The 19,792-nt window shown below is 37.2% G+C and overlaps 2 protein-coding genes across 2 annotated transcripts in view; one reads left to right on the top strand and one right to left on the bottom strand.

The window, feature by feature from the left end:
* Positions 1 to 9,219, top strand: part of evi5l (ecotropic viral integration site 5 like) — a 64,136-nt gene extending 54,917 nt beyond the window's left edge. The window contains exons 21-24 of the mRNA XM_056250490.1: positions 7,287 to 7,448; positions 7,741 to 7,860; positions 8,637 to 8,802; positions 8,998 to 9,219. Of these exons, the coding sequence (XP_056106465.1) occupies positions 7,287 to 7,448; positions 7,741 to 7,860; positions 8,637 to 8,802; positions 8,998 to 9,095 (546 nt within the window). The 3' untranslated portion in view covers positions 9,096 to 9,219. The remainder of the gene's footprint in view (positions 1 to 7,286; positions 7,449 to 7,740; positions 7,861 to 8,636; positions 8,803 to 8,997) is intronic.
* A 430-nt stretch (positions 9,220 to 9,649) lies between these two features.
* Positions 9,650 to 14,459, bottom strand: LOC130084940 (zona pellucida sperm-binding protein 4). The gene is made up of 11 exons (XM_056250488.1): positions 14,366 to 14,459; positions 14,065 to 14,201; positions 13,902 to 13,992; positions 12,219 to 12,344; positions 11,501 to 11,673; positions 10,843 to 10,940; positions 10,636 to 10,763; positions 10,304 to 10,484; positions 10,062 to 10,203; positions 9,894 to 9,963; positions 9,650 to 9,697 (listed from the first exon to the last, which is right to left on the bottom strand). The coding sequence occupies exons 1-11, from the start codon at positions 14,412 to 14,414 to the stop codon at positions 9,675 to 9,677; spliced, it is 1,218 nt and encodes a 405-aa protein (XP_056106463.1). The 5' UTR covers positions 14,415 to 14,459; the 3' UTR covers positions 9,650 to 9,674.
* Positions 14,460 to 19,792: the final 5,333 nt, after the last annotated feature.

The raw sequence follows: 19,792 nt of genomic DNA, 5'->3' as shown, positions 1-19,792 counted from the left end.
TAAATATGTTCACAAGGATAACCCCTCTCCCATGTAGAGTAGATCTATATGTCCAAGATATACTGTGAACTTATTATTGACTTGATGCTCATCCGCAATGAGTTGCCTAGACTTGTATTCGAAACTTGATTTGCATTTCACAAATCTGCGTTTAACCACCAGTTATGGTCAGTTACTGATCCTGACTTTTACCAGTTAACATGAGATTCTGTGCTGATTCTAAAGCAACTTCCTGAAGCGTTTGTGATGACTTGCTCATTGAAGAGTCTTTTTGACTTGTAGAGCTACTGCTTGCTTGCATTTGATTGAACTACAGAAGGTTTACAAACAAACGTAACTACTAAACTAAATGACAGTTGATACGAAATAATGTGAGATTTTGTATATATGCGTATATTGATAACACTTTTCTTCCTTTTAAGCGAGTTTGGTCTCTTTAATTCTACTACCCACTCTTTCGTAACCTGTCTAAGACTTCCATCTGTCTCAGTACTGTCTACGATGTCGTGTTTGTCTGACCACACTTGGTGCATCAGTGTCATTGCCTTTCCCCACTACTGCCTCATTCTGCTAAAGCTCACTGATCATTGCATTAATCAGACATTTTAGGTGTTTACATGACTTTCTGAGAGCAAAACACTTCCGTCCCTCTGCTCAGACGAGACATTTGCACCCTTTATTGACAAAAAACAGTGAGAAGCTGCTCTCAGTCATATCTCTGACATTGATGCATTACAAGGCATTTTTACAGTATGTGCTGAATCTGAATGGGAGGCCGTTTAAGTGTTCATAAAGCATATCTACTTTTGAGTGGTCAGCTCTCAAGAGAATCTGGGGTTGCTGTTTTAACTTCTCAGTGTTGTATTGACTGACACTTGTCTTTTGTTTTCTGCCAAATTGTTTATGAATTGAATTGATAGTGTGGAGTGGCTGTTTTTCCTTTCATCAAACCTGTCGTAACCCTTTTACTTTATGTTCTTGCTGAAAGACAAAAGAAAATAGACTGAGAAATAACAGTGCAAATTAGGCCAGTCATAAAATAAAAGTCTGTATGCATAAAATATTGTTTCATTTTGCAGGACAAATTAAAACTAAACTTAACACCTCTAGCATCAACTCCTACTAGGTTTTTACTCTGATTTAGCACATCCTTCCTGTTCCGCAATGACTTCTGTAAGATTTAAAACCATCCACAAAACTGGTTTCAGAACTGTGTAACGCTTATAAACCGGTGTTCTTTACAAGAAAAGCAGCAAGTAAAGGAAGTTGCCGTGCGCCTTTCGTTCGCTGGTCTTCAAAGCGAAACCTCAGAGGGTCCCAGTAGACGAAGAACTTATTCAAGCAGTCATTTTACAAACATTTGTTCTGCTTTGGGACTGTTGGATTTCAAACAGTCGAAGGAAACTGTCCTCACAACTTGATTTCAACACGCAACGGTTTTGTGGTGTGCGTTTTAGCTTCTGAAAATTTGCTAATAGGAAATCAGAAATGTCTGTTTTGAAATTAACTTGAGAGAATTTGGTAACCATTGTTGTTGTTAATCGAGTCGATTTAGTTTTAAAGTCATTTTTACAGTAAAGTCATATATACAGTATGGTCAAACACATTTCTGTGGCTAAATTATTTTGTCATCGGAATGAAAAATGTTATGGTGATGATAATGATGTGGTATCATAAGTCAGTTTTCCTTGCATAAGGTCCTTCACATATCTCAGAAACACTGTATCACTGTTCCAGTTGAAGCTGAATACCTTTATATACTGTTATTTGCAGCATCTTTCATGAGTTTTATCTCTCACCATTTTTGTTTTTTGCTTGTTTTTAAGGTTGTCATGTCAACAATGTTCATAATGAAACTCGGATTTGTTTCCTAACTACAACAACACTGCATAAATGCGCCCTTTTATGCATGCAAACCGCTGTTCAAAACAACACTTTTCATGTATTGTTTAATGCCTTCTATATCAGGATATGTTTTAAATGGTAGTATACTAAATCATTCCAACGAGACCTGTTTCTTTTTGTCCTCCTCTTTTTAAGATGAGAAGAAAGTGTGGTGTACACTGCCTTATTTATTTTTATTTATTTGATTTATTTTTGTATATAGGTCATGTAATGTCATCAGTGTTACAAGCATACAAAAAATACGCATACTGTGCATTGTATGTTTTCAAATGTAGTATGACTGTGCTATTTCAAACACAGTGTGCATTAAAACAGCAACCCTAAAAGCAGAGGTCAAAACATCATCCTCATCACATTATGCCACATTAAATACATGGCCAGCGAGGGCATGAAGTCATAAAGCAGAGGCTGATCTGACAACATCTCCTTTATAGTGCTCCAATAGCTGCCTTACCTCCTTTCACCAGTCTGTAAATGTCCAATTGTCTCCCTGTTACATCCATCAATTTACATCCTCTCTCTCCTACAATTTTACTGATGTGTTATTAAGAATGACAGTACTAAAGATTATAATAAATGGCAATGTTATCAAATGATGATCCAGTGTTCTGTATTTGATGATAAATAAAATGTATTTAAAAAAAAAAAAAGAATAAACATTTACATTCGCAAAGTTCACATTTTGGTATTGTGTAGGTATTATTTTGCATTAATGATGTTAAAACAATTTCATTATTTACTCCCCATTGTAATCATTGGTGGTCAAAACTGCTGAAGACAATATGCAAAACTTCTTTTAATGTAGGCTACTATATTTTGTTTCAATAATAGTCTTTATTTTTTTGTGTTTTGAGGGGATTTCATGATACTAGACAATATTCACCTCTGAATTATGCAACATTTATGTCTATAAAAAATAATAAAAATATTAGAAAAAAAAAATCCATCTAAAATGACTGATCAACACAATCTCATGGCAATTCGTAACTATTTTACGTTTTGGCGAATTGGTGGCTCATTCAAATGTTTTCATACAATCTGTTTAAACCCCAGTGACGGATGTGTTAAGGGGTGGACCATCATACTTACTTTTGTATGATTCACATCATTGGAATTCATACAAAATCAGGTTCACTGTAAAAAAAAATATCCACATAATTCAACTCAAAACCTTCAGTTACTGCCTTAACAGTTTAAGGATAATCAAATTGGCTGTACAAGTCATTTCACATATGACTTTGGAGCCCATTGACATGTGAGGGTCAGTAAATGAGGACAGTATGCTAATTTTGAGTGTCCCATCCATTTAAGGCTCCACATGGATTAGGGCTGCACGATATTAGAAGAAATCGACATTGCCATATTTAGTTTTTCTTATATATATATTGCAATATGAAAACAGTTTCAACATGCATTGCTCTATTTAGAAAGAATTAATAATTCTAGAATGATTGGGGTGATTTTTTAGGGGAGTGAATCTGCATAGAAAATCATAAACAAATTAGCATTAGATAAATACAATATAACAAAGATACAAATGAAATAAACAGTGATTTAGCCTACGTTTTTTATTCAAATCTATTAGGGTACAGAAATTGAATAATCAAATGTAAAATAGCCCTGCGTAGTCTTCACTGTATAAATTAAATATAATTAATACACAAAAGTGATTCTCTCTTTGTATTTTGTTGTTTGATTAACATTAATGACAGATATATTAGGCTGCTGTCACTTTAAGAACTAATGCCCTGATCCAATATAATGATACGCATATGTTTTCTTTCGTTCATGTAAGCCTTAAGTGACTGTGTTTACGAGGATTCTTACAGAGACTGGCATTTTGACATAATTTTGCCCCATGTGTCCATTCAAGCACAAATCGATGAGAAAGAGAATGGAATTCGGTGTTTGCATTCTCCGTGTGCGCGCAGAAAACAGTGCGCGAGTTCCGAATTCCGTTCTCTTTTTTTCGTCTTTGTGCGCTCAAATGGTTTCAAATTGCTTGAATGTTTAAACTGACAGGACCTAAAACACGAGCAAATGATAAATCCCCACTCTATGATGGTTAAGCACATATCGTGCAGCCCTAGCATGGATTTAGCATCATGCGAAAGTAATTATTTGTGGTTAGAAATTCAGCTGGTCACGTGTGTACATCATTTATATTTTAAAAGTACACTCTAAAAAGTAATTCAGGATACCTGTTACCGCAACTTGCAGCCAAATTCTAATTTATTGATTTAATTAAACCTTTTAAGTTGCAAACATTATTTTGTTGAGTTCAGTTGACGTAATAATGTTGATCATTACATTAACTTAATATTGTCTATAATTTAAACTCAAATTTATTTGTTGATTGGATCTTTTTTAAATTAAGTTGTAACTTAAATGAAATTGTCTTGAAAACTTGTAAGTTTGAAAATGAATTTGGGTAGTGCATTTCTGGTGCAGCGTGCTTTTCATAGGACTGGATAAGGAGAATACATGTTGAAAATAAGTGTTATTGTATGTGTTTTTAGTGGAGGGAAACACCTGTTAGTCTTTAATGATGTTATGTTTGATATTTAGTTTTAGTAATGTTGAAGTTTGTGTGGTTACCTGCATGTTCTGAAGAGACTTCATGAAGGTAAACACATTGACTCTATAAGCAATGACTGGGTTAATGTCATTAACAAGTAATATCTTATTTGTTCATTAAATATACATACTAAATAAGATCTGTGGATTTTAACTGAAATAGATCAGATTAATTGGTTCCAGGACTCCAACTCAAGTTGTTGGAGCAACTTAATATCTTTGAGTTGTCAACTTAAAAAAAAATATAAAAAAAAAAACTTTTTTTGCAGTTTTATTTTATTTTATTTTTTTTATTGAGTCATCGTTATTTAGAGTGATCAATTTCTTTACGTGGAAAACATTTTTAAAACTCATCTGGCTCAACCAATAAACCTATAGTCTAACCAAACTATGAGAGTTTCTTCCTATTCTCCACACTATAGTGAAAATGTCACGTTGGTTGGCCTAAATGCATCAGGACTTAATGTCAGTTATCTATATGGTTTCAAGGCATGGGCAAAAAAAGCAAAGACTTGTTGCACCTCACACAACCACATTCTCCACGGTTCGTCAGTATTTCTACAGTCTCATCATTTTTCCCTCTCTTCCTCTCTTCTTCATCCATCTGCATGGGGGTCTGAAACTGTTTGCTGCCTAGCAGGGGCAAAAGCAAATTTGAGTTAGAATGATGTGTCATAATCACACCTTCAAAACCATATCGCACTGTTAGGCCTATTTATGGTTTAGATTAGCAATGAATGACTATTGCAGAATTTTTGCAACTCAAGAGTGATTTTTATTAGTCACATCCATGCACAGCTTAACAAAATAAGTGCTTTTCAGATGTATGCAACAGAACGTGTTTTCTTTTTGATGAGACCACCCTGATTTATTTTGCTGGTAGTTTTCCTTCGCACTGCAGAGGCAGTTAGTTAGTATCAGTGGGGTTTGTAGAGCTCGAGGCAGAGCGCGCGGCGGAAACTGACGCGACTGTGGTCGGCCAGTGCTGTGAACGCGCGTTACCTCGCGAAGTTTCAGTTTTGCTGCGCTTTAAGGAACGCGCACCTGTCCTCAGTGATTTATTACTGCTGGTGACAGAGACACATACGACGCCGTAGGTCGGCCTAATCTCTTTGAAATAAATACAGTTAGCCTAGATAAAACTGAGAATTATACCTCATTTAATGTGCATTTTATTATAGAAACACCTCGAAAAAACTATTGGCTGGCTCTGGGCGCATCTACTGGTAAGTCCTGACAATTTATTTAAGATAAGTTGAAGTTTAAGATAAGTTCGTATGGCACCAATGGCAGTAAACCGGCGGATATTTTTGAAAATAGCAACATTTTTTATTTGAAATTAGGTTCAGGTTTTATGTTATGTTAGCCTTTACAAAATCGTGTCATTACATTTTGATTATAAACCGCATGTCCACATTAATACTTTAAGTAGCCTACTTAAAACATATATTAATCTTAAAAAATAAATTTGAAACAATATAGGCCTGCTACGGTTCTCTGGAAGGGTTCCGTGGGGTTTTTGCAGATATGTATGTCAACATTTTTAAAATGTATAGGCAATGTAGCCTAATTGCCTATCAATATTTTCAACCTGAAGATTATTTTTCCATATTCACTATGAGTTACAAGGTTACAAAAGGTCTGTTGATGTTTAAAATTAATAATTTAAAGTAGGCTAATCACAGATTTTTCTCTCCCATTAGTACCTTGCAATACCAGAAACACAAAATGGCTTCTACCTGGCTTTAATACATTTGTGATATGTTTAATCAACAGTAAGATGTCAGCAAAAGATTTTCTATCTGTGGTGATTCAATAGATAAAAAAATAACTTTGAAACCACAGTAGGCTAGTCTTTATTCATTCATTCATTCATTGAAGTAATGGATAGATTTGCTTTTTATTTTTCAAATATTTCAAATATTTAAATAATTTTAAATATTTGTTTTAGGTTTTGGAGGCTGCTTTTGGCCCAGTAGGCCTACTCAAGAATCAGTGAGTAATTAAAAAAAAAAAAAAAAAAAAAAAAAAAAATTACCAACCTCATGATGTCGAAGGATATACCTAACATGACCAAGACCAAAGTGATTCATAACAATTATCATCACTGTTTAAATTCAACTTACAGTTTGAGCATTTAATAAACTCTAAGGCAATATGATGAGGTAACATGCTCACCTTCAATTCATATATTAAATTTTACTTATTATGCTGTTAAATATATATTTTAGGGGGGAAAGGTTTAATTTTCCATAAATTTGTTCAATCAAAATTTGCTTTGTTAGCGCACAATATTCAATCCTCATTTAAATCAATTTCATCATGTCCCTGTATATTTTCCTCTCTCCATTTTTAGCCCTGCACGACAGTCTTCCCTGTCACTGGTTCTAGCTCTCTCTCTGTTCATCATGCCTCGTTCGTTTCTGGTGAAGAAGAGCAGGAAGGGAGGCTTTCGTTCTTCTCTTCCCATAGCTGACGTGCCCTATCTAGGCCTGGTGGGCTGGTCTGTCCCCGTAAAAGTCACTACACTGCCAGAGGAACCAGGCCAAGAGATACAACCATATTCTCCAATCATGCAGCAATATAGCACACTCAAGAGTCCCGATAATGACTGGAAAACAGGTATTGATCAACAAGATTTATTGAGGGAGTGAGGGGGGGGGGGTCCTTTTTTTTGTTTTTGCAAAAGCTTAAAAAACGCACATACCTATGCTTTTGTAGCAAAGCCAATACAGCACTAAATGTGTGTTGATATTATCAGATCGTCTTGTGTGATTAATACTGGTTCTTCATTGGTTTCTGCAGATCCAGCAGGTTTCCGGTACGGCCCTCCTCCTTCTCCAGTGCCCTGGTTACCTGTCAACTGTAGAGACATAGCAGACAAGCAAGGGCTCAACAGCAGAGACTGTTCTCTGACGAGTCCTCGGAGGGATCTGGCCCACAAACACTGCAGCTTATGTGGCAAGGTAGAACATTTTGCGTCAAAAGTAAATAATAATAATAGTAATCATTAGACAAGGTTATGTTCTTATGTAACACAAATGAAACACTGAAGCAATTTGTGTTTCAAATCCACTGTGTGATCAGGGGTCACTTGACCAGCTCCTCCAGTCCATAAATAATACATGACAAAACATTTTCCTTGAGTAGTACTTAAGAAGACTATATTTTGGCCTCAAGGCTTTCCAGTGACAGGGGAAAGAGCTTTTCACTTCCTGAGGCGTCTTTTAACAGGTCTGTTTTGAACTTTTCCATTAGGTTTACTCATCTCTTGCTCGCCTGGAGTCTCACGTGTACAGATCGCATGGTAGTCATCATCATGGACGCTCTCTGGTATTCCATGACAGCAAAGACCCAGTTATGGCATGCAGGGTAAAGGTACGAACATTAGTTTGCAATGATTTCTGTGTATTCACAATCAAAAGTTAAAGGTCTCCCTCTGGTGCTGAGTAGTGTAACTGCAGCCTTTGTTAGGTGGAATTCTTGAACTTTATTTCTCTTATTTGTCGACTAAAAAACTATGTTAGTATAAAGTATGTAGTTTAGTAGGCCTATACCTTTTTGTTTCTGTACATGCGAGTACACAATAAGCAATTACTTTTCAGAATAAAGTTACTTTTAAAACAAATGATATATTATAGTTATTACATACACTACCAGTCGAAAGTTTGTAATAATTACAATTTTTAACGTCTCTTATGCTCACCAAGGCTGAATTTATGTGAAGATTAAATATAGTAAAGCAGCACTATTGTAAAGTATTATTACAATTTTAAAAAGTTTTCTATTTTAATATATTTTAAAATGTCATTTATTCCTCAGACGAAGCTGAATTTTCAGCATCATTACTCTAGTTTTCAGTCACATGATCCTTCAGAAATCATTCTAAGATTCTAACATTCTACTGTGTGTGTGTATGTATATATAAAATATATATATATTTATATATATATATTCTATTCACTGCTTAAGCAGTTATTTTTTATCAAAAAAACATACGTACTAATATATATATATACATATACACACACACACATTTTCTATGTATGTATATATATATATATATATATATATATATATATATAAATAAACTGCTTAAGCAGTCATATCATTTAGTTATATTGTCAAAGTGCATGTAATGGTTTGCATTTCAGGAACGAACATTTGAGTGTAAGGAATGTGGGAAGGTGTTCAAACGCTCATCCACTCTGTCCACCCATCTCCTGATCCACTCGGATACACGGCCATATCCCTGCCAGTACTGTGGCAAGAGATTCCACCAGAAATCCGACATGAAGAAACACACCTTCATACACACCGGTGAGACTCAAGTTGAATTGAAACATTATATAGAATCCAGATTGCAGTGGTTTTCTAATGTTCTGACAATGGACAACTTTTGCGTTTTTCCCCCCCATTTAATCTATACAAATGTATAATGTATTCACAGTATATTGAGTGCATGCTTTGATTGATCCACATTTTAAACTATGGTTTACTTTGTGTTTGGTTCAGGAGAAAAGCCCCATGTGTGTAAAGTGTGTGGTAAAGCCTTCAGTCAGAGCTCCAACCTGATCACACACAGCAGAAAACACTACAGACCCTTCAGCTGAACACACACTTTTTCCTTCAGGAGGACCCACGTGGCTACTGAACCACAACCTTTGTGAATGTACATATATTAGCTTTACAAAACACAAAAAGTATTATAAATTATCAAGTGCATATTCTCTTCTATATGTTAAAACCAAGTCATTTCTTAAGCCACCATTGAGTGAAAGTGTCATAGCTGGACACCAGTAATAAAACAATGAATGCGAGGAAAAATAGTGCACAATTAAATGCAATGTTGACTTGTATCCAGTGATACAGAAATTAGTCAAACAGCTGATGGCCACAGGTTCATTTGAGTCACTGCAGAACATGTGTTTATAGCTATTTGTTTCACAATATATGTTATGTTGAACTTGTGTATAAATCCATTAGCAATAATTCAAAACCGTCAGTATTTTCACAGCTTTATCTTCTAAAATCTATATTTAGTTGCCATACAAGTAAAACTTCAGCATAACAAGAAAATGACAGTTTCAAAGCTTTATTGCTTTACAATTGTTAATGAGACAATGTGTACATCTGTCAAACAAAAAGAATGGTGGTTTACAAGTTGGGCTTTATCCAGCTCATAAGTCTTCTCAGACCTTCACATTAGAGGGATCTGGAGAGATAAAGTGCTTTAGGTAAATGAAATGCAACCAGCGAAATGAACAAATCACTAAAACAGGAGAGCGGGAAAACTGAGCTTCTCTTGTCAAGAGCTCTAGAGACTTTATAGTAGACCTATTCATGGCCAGAGATATAAATTATAGCCATAAATGCATACGGGGGAAGACGGCACAATGGCTGACACTCACCTGCAAAGCAGCCCTCGACACACAGATCATCTGAGGGCAGACAAACCTCCGTTGAACACATAAAATAAATCTGTGACGAGCCAAACAGAGACGTTTCAAAAGTTGATTAAAAGGGTCTGTGCATATAAGACATCTATTCTCCTAAACCCTTTTAGAGCTGCTCTATACCTCTTCATCTGCCTGCAGGTTGGCATCTTCAGACAGGAACTGGAATGTAGTGATCGTGAATCGTCTAACATGATTGGTCAGGGCCTCTGCAGGTGTAGCAGGAGGCTCGTGGGTTGGGGTCTGGTCAAGAAAATTTGGGCACCTAAAAAAAGGTATATAATTAATCAGGTTGCTGGACCAGATAGTTCAATAGATAGATGATTTTCTAGGGAGAAAAAAAAAAAGAAACATCTCTCTTGTACCCGTCATAAATAATGATCCAGGCTGATTTTGCAGAGCGCGGGTATGCCACACAGTAATGCACCAGCAGTATAGCTGTGGGGTCTGGAGGGTTTAGCAGACGCACTTCAAGGTAAAGGGGTTTCCCCAGCAGCATACGCAGGGGCTGGTGGTATTGTGGGTAAAAGCTGTTGTAGAGCTCATCTGAATGAAAAGAGGCTGCAGTTGATGCACAAACCACTTTTTTGTTGCAAAAGTATTTCATGTGCGCATCAGTTTCCTAAACATAGAAACAGAATACACTTCCAGAAAATTATTTATAAGATGATTCAGCAAGGTTTTGTGGTGAACAAACCTTCTGCGATCCTGAGCTGAACTCCAAACACCCCCTGAGCTTTGATAGAAGGTCCAAGGGAGGGGCTTTTCACCAGGTAACCCACACTTACCACAGATCCGGATAAATACCGACACTCAACCAGTAGCCTGGGTCGACAGGGAACATGAGGTCTCAGCATGTTGCTCAGTTCTTTGAGTACTGGAGGGATTATATTTTCATACGTACCTTACAGGCGAATCTCTAGTGATGGTGCCGTAATTCAGACTGATGGGCTGCACTCTATTCAGGATCTCGACCATGTAGATGACCGTTTTACCCACCTCCTACAGACATTGAGTTAGACTTGCATGTACACACACTCTCAGGGTGTGTTCACACTTAGCAGATTTGGTTGGGTTAAACCGAACTCTTCGGCGATTGCTCTGGTAGTGTGGTTCGGTTCATTTGAATAAATGTGAACACTGCTATCCGAACCCTGATGCACTCCAAATGAACTCTAGTGCAGTTCGACTGACATATGAACGCAACACGGACCAAAAACATCCAAACATACCAAAAACAGGACATTATGTCACAAGATGCGACCCTAAAAAGAGAAACAGAATACCTGGTTGACTCCTTTACACATTTTATAAGCTCTTTGTGAGTTCTCAGAATTGCGAGTAATGCAATGTGAGATGTAAACTCTCAATTGTGAAAAAAAAAAAAAAAAAGTATTGTTCTTGTTTTGAATCTTTAGGTTCTGTGTTAAACATGACAGTGAGAACGCCAAGCGAACCAGGACTAAATGTAGTTCATTCTCTTTTGGTCCGGAACAAAACAGAAAATTATACAAGTGTTAACACACCCTCAGATACATACCTACTGCAACTAATCTACTCACATATCTGTGCACCCCACATTCATCCAGCGGGATCTTGAAGAGGGCCAAGTCAGCTGTAACTTTGTAGGGTGTGCAAGAGCTGTTGCCAGCCGTGACGAGGGTGGCTGGGGAAAAGGGCGGATCCGCGGCAGATGAGTGAACCGAGAAAACAAAATGTCGATCCATTGTACATTCTGATTGGGATACACACAAAATTGCACAGGTGTTAAGTACCATGTTTCTCTTCCAGAAAATGTTCCTGTTTGATTCTAAGAAATAATTATTTCCAACAAAAAAAAAAAAAAAACATGTTATAAAATATGGATGTCAGTTTAACATTGTAACAAAAAAAGGTTAAAATAACAATGTAAGCAATTATCTAGCCCATATATTTACTTCTAAAGCCACATTTGTATAATTGTAAATCATTTCTCATCACCATAGTCATGAATGTCATGATGAAATGTTGGTTTTGTGCAGTTTTTACTTTAAAAAAAAAAAAAAAAAAAAAAAAAAAAGCAGCTGCTTTTCAAAATATTTACAGATTATTATTTTATATATATATATATATATATATATATATATATATATATATATATATATATATATACACACACACACACAATTGCAAGCATATTTATGTAATTACTTTGAGACTGGTAAATACTACACACCAAGAACCAATTTTGAATTACTGTTTATTATTCCGTTTGAACTTAATAATGTGTGTCCAGCTCACCGTCCATGGGGTAATAACACGACTGGGTGTCTTCACAATAACAGCAGCCTCTGTCATGGCACTCTGATGATGATATAGCCACAGATCCACAGACCAGCCGCTGCTCAGGTGCGACATTACATGATTCTACACAACAAATGTGAAATTTAACTTTTTTTCTTTTTTTTTTTAGAACGTCACTATGTTTGAATCCATTCATAAGCAGTGTTAGGGGTAATGCAGTACAAGTAGCGTGAGTTACAGGGGTTGGCAACTTATTAAAAAACAAACAAGCAAGCCCAGCCTAGTGTAGTGTAGTGTAGTGTAGTGTAGTGTAGCCAGACCGAAGGCAGAAGGTCTGGAGTCCTTGGCAGCTTTAAAGTGCCCCTATTATGCTATTTTAAAGGTTCCTAATTTTGTTTTGGAGCCTCCTACAACAGGATTACATGCATCAAAGATGCAGAAACACTTTCATTATCTCATAATATACATTGCACATCACCACATTGTTCAATGATTCTTGAACGACTCGGATGATTCAGTCTTTCTAAATCCCTCCTTAATATAAAAGTGATATTTATTAAAAGGTAATAGTGGCCCACAGCTGCTTAGCAGAACTATTTCAGTAAGACAGTAATAACGTGAGTTAGACGGTTAGTCGGAGACCTACACAATATAAAACTACATATTTTGAACACTCGGTGGAAAATATATACACATCAATAATTATTCATAATTACAGGTTGTGATTCTGAGGAGCAAGCTGGTCCAAATAAACTGGGTACTGTTTTGTGAATCCTGTGTTAAACTCCGAGATTTGAGAAGCAGTCGTCAGTAAAATTACGTGTTTGTTTGTGGGCGGGTCAAGTTGTTCACAGGCAACGTACAACATAGGCAGGCATTATGCAAATGTATTATCTAGTGATGTCGAACCGTAACGCAGTGGGATTCGAATTACAGACGACTCGTTTAGCGGTTCAGAGTCTAATCTTTCTTTTGGAAGACGATAACAATTTATCGTACACTTTTGACTTTACAACTTTATAGAACATTTACATTCACAAACAGCTATATTACATAGGCTACTGCATGAGAGGGAATATTCGAAAAACCATAATGGGGCACTTATTTTGGCCCAAGACCCCCAGAGGCCGTCTGACTGACTTGTAAAGCAACCAATCGCAGTTCACTTTGTTCAGCGTCAAGTTTAGGGGAGTGGAAATGTAAAGTCGATGTCTCTACAATAACAGACCGGTGTGAAAACTCTTTAACGAATTTAATACCATGTCTATACATTAACGAGTCTATACCATGAACTTTACATACTTTTGTTTTGACAGAACAGCGTTTAATTTATCCTGATAAGCACTCGTTGTCTCAGTTGTAAACATGGCAGCTTTCTTCTTCTGCGAGGGGATTTGTTGTCACGACAGCTTTGTTTTCAGGCACCGTTAAAGAACACAACACACACATCTCCTGGACATCCTGTAGAATTCAGCAAATCAGATGACGACTTTGAAACTCCAGAAGCGTTTCTAATTTTGTGTGCCTTATGTATCAGACGTTCAGCCATTGATTGGCGGGTGTGACGTCTGAGGCTGAGACTAAGCCCAGTCCAGATGAGAAAAAGTGTCGCAAAAGTAACAGTGCATTACTTTTAAAAGTAACTTTCCCCAACACTGTCTAGAAAGATTCATACTGTACCTTGACTGAAAGAAGCCTGACATGACAGCAAGGACTCAGCTGTGCGCCCATTCGGTGTTTGATATTTTAATATAATTCGGTACTGTCCATCCTGATTAAAAGAAACAAATATTCATGAAGTCAAAGTCATTCAATCTGCAAAACACTGAATGACATCACCGACCTTATGAGTCATGTGACATGAAGAGTAAGGCAGGATCACGTTGATGGCACCATCTTTATCCCTTCTTACAGAATACCCACAATGACTTGGAGCCTCCAAAATAGGAGCAGCTTCTGTTATGATCCCACTGGAAGCATCTATAAAAGAAAATGACATATTTTAAAAACCTTTTATATAAAACCTTTTTAAAATATAAACAAATTTACATAAATCACATGACGTCAAACAAACTATAATTGCCCCATTTTCATGGGAATTGATAAAACGCAGATTTTTTCGCCTGAACCGACCTCAAACTCACCTTGTACAATGAGGCCAGATGTTGGTCCAGGTGGCAGTTTTACACTCATATGTTGGCTAGAACACGCCACCTGAAATTTAGGTGGTGGTTGAGCGGTTGTGTGTACCGTTGTAAAGTGAGGTACTGTAGGTCGAGTGCCTCTATCTCCAACATGGTGACACTGAAGCTGTAGGGTACGGAATCGCAGTTGAGGGGAATCCCAGAACCTGACATATAGAGAGATCACTGTAGGGGACTGGAGAGGTAAAAAGGAGAGGAAAGGAAAGGAGAAAGAGTGAAAAAGTGTCACATATGATACCTGACAAACACAGGACAATGTGCAGAAAGTAACCTAACAACCCTAAACATGTAATTAAAAAAAGAAAATCATTTAAAAGTGTACATAAAAAAAAAAATGTATACATTACATACAATATACATTTCATTATGCAGCAGTTTTTGTTTGGAAAAGGGGTGAACTGTCTCATTACCAAGACTGGCTGCTTATTAACATTCTTCTAAGCATTCTACAAAAACAGGAAAATGTTTGTTATGTATTAACCTTTTTTTTTATGAAGGGACCATGCACAATTTAACATAAAATTTCCATTTCATGTATTGTACCGGATTTAGCCAAAGGCTAATTTATTATTAATCATACCCATTGTGTCTGTAAACTATACAAACAATATATATTGACTTCCAAAGTCACTTTTTGTAATTAGTTTAGCTCATTGCCATATTTCATTAATTTGATTACATTTTGACTAGAGAAAAAAAGCATTTCAATATATTTGCTGAAATCTTTACCTAAATTTGCTTACAATTACTGTTACTTTTATATGAGATTTGTGAAAAATATACAAGTTTGAATTAAAGTTTATTATGGTATTACACAGGAATGTGGTGAATCTCAGCACTGAGGGCTCACCTTTTTGTGTGTGTGGCAGGAAGGTAGTGGTGAAGAGAGCTTAACACTGCCACCTCCAGAGTGGAGTTTGTAGTTACAGGCTGCTGGGACAGATGCGATGGAGATCCAGGTGTTCGTCTTTACATCTTCAAAAATTACCACCACAGAAAAGAGCAAAAACACACAAAGTTTTCATATATTTTAAATGTGCATCAAAGCAGTTTATATTCAGGCATGTACAATAAAAAAAGTCATAATGCCGCTCACCTTTGACTTTAATGGAGTCCATTCTAGTTGAGGGAAAAGTTGCCATTAATTTGTTCTTCGTGCAAAAAAGTGATGGAGACATTTTGGGGGGTTCTGCAGGTGGAGGCGGAGGAAAGACAGGGATCTGGGGGAACAGGGGCTCTTGTACAAATGGCTTGTGTGTGGGTCGAGGACTTGAAGTCCATGGCATTGGCTGGATGGACGGTTGCGAAGCAGTGGTCACGGCTGGCTGAGGATGGTACAGGATGGGGGGCTTAGAACAGAATGACACAGGATAAGGGGGACAGGATATAGGGTACGGTGCATAGTGTGGAGGGGGCATCACTGGGTATTGGGGTTCCATCTCTTCATGTGTTTGTGGAACTTGATCCACAGGTAGAGCCAGATATTGTTGAATGAAAGGTTTAGGAGGATTATCAACAGGAGGTGCTGGATGATAAATGTGAGCATGCGGTTTCTGGTGCTGATAAATACTGTGTCTCTGATGGACGGGACGCCTGTCATGATGAGAGGTATGAGGGTGTTTGTCAGGATGAAACAGTGGTACTGCAGGTTGTTTATAAGGAAGGTGAGGGATCACACCAGGTTTAGATGAATCTGGTTTAGGTGTTGCAAGCTGCTGTGTGGAACCAGGAACTGCTGGGAAAGTAGGAACATGTGGGATAAAAGACACCTGCTCCTGATTGGGCTGCAGTGGTTCATGGAATGGATGAGGATGGAGGTAGGGAGGAAACCGAGACAGGTGGTAAGGGAATGGACAAGAAAGAGTAAACTGCTTTCCATCCCAGAGGATGACAAGGATGTTCTCTCCATCCTACAGAAAAACAAGTGAAACTTCTTGATCTGAAACATGGCTGATATTTTCTCAAAGCAAGCAGTGACTTTTTAATCAAGGATCTTGTGACATTAAGTGGTTCTTTAGCGATTCGCTTAGATATGAAAAGCTTGTTTCCCCAATGTAATAAAATATATATATATATATATATCTTTTCTTCCCCTCAAAATTGTGCAAAATTCAGAGTTACAAGTTAACTAGGATTTGCAAGGGGCGAAAAAAGTCAGATAAAAAGCTGCAATTTTCCGCAATTGCTAGTTTATATCTCACAAAAAACAACAACTCAGAATTGGAATACAAACTCAGAGTTTATATCTCGAGATCCATGGTGGAAACAAGCTTCCATAGAAAACCAAAGGATGTTGAAAGCTTTGAGGTGAAAACCATGAACTGTGGTAGAACATCCAGTAGTTGGCAAGGATAGGTACTCCTACTACAATGTAAGCATTGCTATCAATTTCAGTGATTTTTTCTGAACGATACCACGGTAAACATGTATCACTCATCCCCACGTACCATTATATTCCTAAGTGAACTTTTACACAGTCTAGAGTCACTTTTTTGATATTTTTCATACTATTAAGGATAGACAAAATAAAAATCTATATAAAATCAATCAATCATCAACAAGTACAGTTTACAAAATTGTGTAAAAGATTCACAAATGTGGTCATTTTAAGTGTAAGATACTCAAATTACCTTAATTTCTCTTAAAACGTTTCTGTTTCTTACCATCACGGTCACACATTCAGAACTGAAAGTGGCATGAAGTAGAATGACCTCAGGAGGAGACTGTATGCGATATGCACACGTCTCAGATAGGAGAGGCAGTACGTCCCCATTCACTTAACACACGGGGGAAAAAATGCATGAAGAATGTCAAACCTCAACAACAAAAAAAGGATTCAATTGTGAAAAAAGTATCGATAACAGTTTTTTGCAAGCTTCTAATTTGGATAGACGTGAGAACAATGCATTCAATCATTTGTGCAATAAAAGGAGGTTAAAACCATAAGCTTAATTAAAGGTGAGGCTTTTGCTCCAGTGACAGCCAGAACAAAAAACAGCACGATCTCAAATGTGTGCGTGTAACACTCTTACCTTTCACCCTGTGTTTCTCAGCAGCTTCCTGGGTGCCTTCTATTGCAATGACCATACCAAATTGAGAGCACAAGAAAGAAGGAGTTGGTTTTGAGATCACAGGTGCCATAGGACAGGATATCTTTACGGGACTGCCCCACCACTGCAGTGATAGAACATAATTGCCATTCTGAAAAGGGGAAAGACTGATTAAAAGGTGGAATCTGGGCAAAAATGTATTGATTAAACAGCAAGCAAACTGTTACGTCAGAAATATGTCAAAACAGTGGGATAAAATCAAATCGTCAGCAAAGATTTTGTACATTCTGGACTAGTAATGTCATCAAGAACTTTGTAAAGTTTGTCATGCACAAACCAATATAGCTACTACTTTTTTCTTGTTATTTCTCTTTGCATGCTTGGTAAATACAAACTAAGGAACTAAAGTATAAGGTGACATATTTGGCACCTCTTGTGTGATGTAGCACCCATTGTATGGGGCAGTTAGGACCAGATCTTTCCATGTGACCCTTACAGAATATCCGCAATATGCAGGCACCTGGAATAAAGGCAGTGGGGCTGCATTCACTGTGAATGAAGCACACCAGATAATTGTCTGTAGGACCAGCAGGTTAAAATGTTAAGCAAAAAGTGATCCAGTGTTTACACTGAACCTAAACATGAATAACAGAGTCACTTTATTCTCACCTCTATCTACAAAGATGTGCGTGTATTCTCTTCCAGCGGCTGTTAAGGTCATTACCTCTTCTGAGCAGTGAACCGTGTGTAATGCCAGCCACATAGGCCTATCTGTGGATTGGGAGCTAGACCCACGTCGAGAAATTTTCCTAGAGATTCCTGGTCCCCCAAATGCTGTCCATAAAACACAAAAACGTGTAACATGGTTCTTGAAGGAATGGCGTATTTATGTAACCATTTTAAAAACACACTAATGGTAGGCTATATTCATGCCTAGAAAAATGAAAACACACATGGTGCGTCACCTTGAAATCCAGCCTCGATTTCAAAAGCTTTTTTGTGGAAACTTCTGAGTGGAGTTTTTTCATTGTTCAAGTGCATAGATGCGCTGTCGTTTGATCGCGATTCATACATGTACTTACTCGACTGTAGAGGTATCGTTTCATTCGTATGACTATAGGAAGAATCAACTGAGACGTCAAGTTTTGAACTCGCGCGTCTACCGCGTTTTAAATTTGGATTTGTTAGGTTCAATTCCAACGCACCGCTTTCGTCCGCAAAATTGTTAAAAATCTTGAAACTGTATTCTTCTGAATAAACTTCCCGCCCAGACGTAGCGCTAAAAGTACGACAATTGAGAAGAAGTGCTATTGTTGATAATATAAAGACTGTAATTAAGGTTTTAAGTTCGCAAGACATCGCCAGTTTGTTTCGCCTCACATGCGCACCCAAGCTCGCACGGGCAAACGGCGAGTCCAATCAACAAATTAATCTAGACCACCTGTAACTTTGGAATGCTACGAAACCTGGTGAATGGTGAATTGTGGCACGTATGCTCTGTCCAAAAACCCCTTGCGGTCCTTGCACTTGTCTACATGTCTACTTATACATGACGTATTTCCTGTATTTGGCAAGTGTTCAAGGCTAAAGACTGCAAGTGTGTGTAGAACTTTTGATTACCCGATGGGACACAATAGTCTTGCAAAAAATGTGTTTACTGCGCTTCTTTTTTTTTTAAATTATTATTATTTTCAATACTTAATATACTTATTTAAAATAAACTTATACATTTCTGTTCAGTCACTTAACTAACAGAAGACACAATTTTAAAGAGTTGCAAATGTTGTAGAAAATACCCTAGGCTACTCATCTTTGCACCAATAAAATGTGCAACTGCACTTTGGCATTTTAAAGATATGGGACAGTCTTGCGCACTTACTTCCTGTGTGTGTAGGCCTACGTGCTCTCAAGTGGCCAAGACTGCAAGTGTGGGTATTTGGACAGGGCATTACTATGTGAAAAAAATCATGGACACTTGTACTCCTCTTGTAGTTATACTACGCTTGACCGCCATAAATGAATATACGAAGAAGAAAAATAGGCTACAAAAATACAGAGAATCTTTAGGAGGAACAAACCACAAATCAGCCCTGAAACAAACAAAGAAAGAAGAGGTTCCTACACTCTAAACTAAAGCATAAAGAGTGCAACATAGTACACACACACGCACACACAAACTGGTATGGATGTAACAATATGGCGAAATTGTGCCAGAAGATTCAAGTTAAAGAGGTTAAGAGGTACAATCAGACAAATTATGGGTAACAAAATGCTTTCTCTGTGTTCAGGTTTGAGTGTAATAATAATGAAAAAACTG

Source organism: Rhinichthys klamathensis, unplaced genomic scaffold, assembly GCF_029890125.1.
Source record: "Rhinichthys klamathensis goyatoka isolate OS25496 unplaced genomic scaffold, OSU_Roscu_1.1 h1tg000069l_1, whole genome shotgun sequence".
In the NCBI taxonomy this organism is placed as follows: domain Eukaryota; kingdom Metazoa; phylum Chordata; class Actinopteri; order Cypriniformes; family Leuciscidae; genus Rhinichthys; species Rhinichthys klamathensis.
This window is presented reverse-complemented; position numbering and strand designations above follow the sequence as displayed.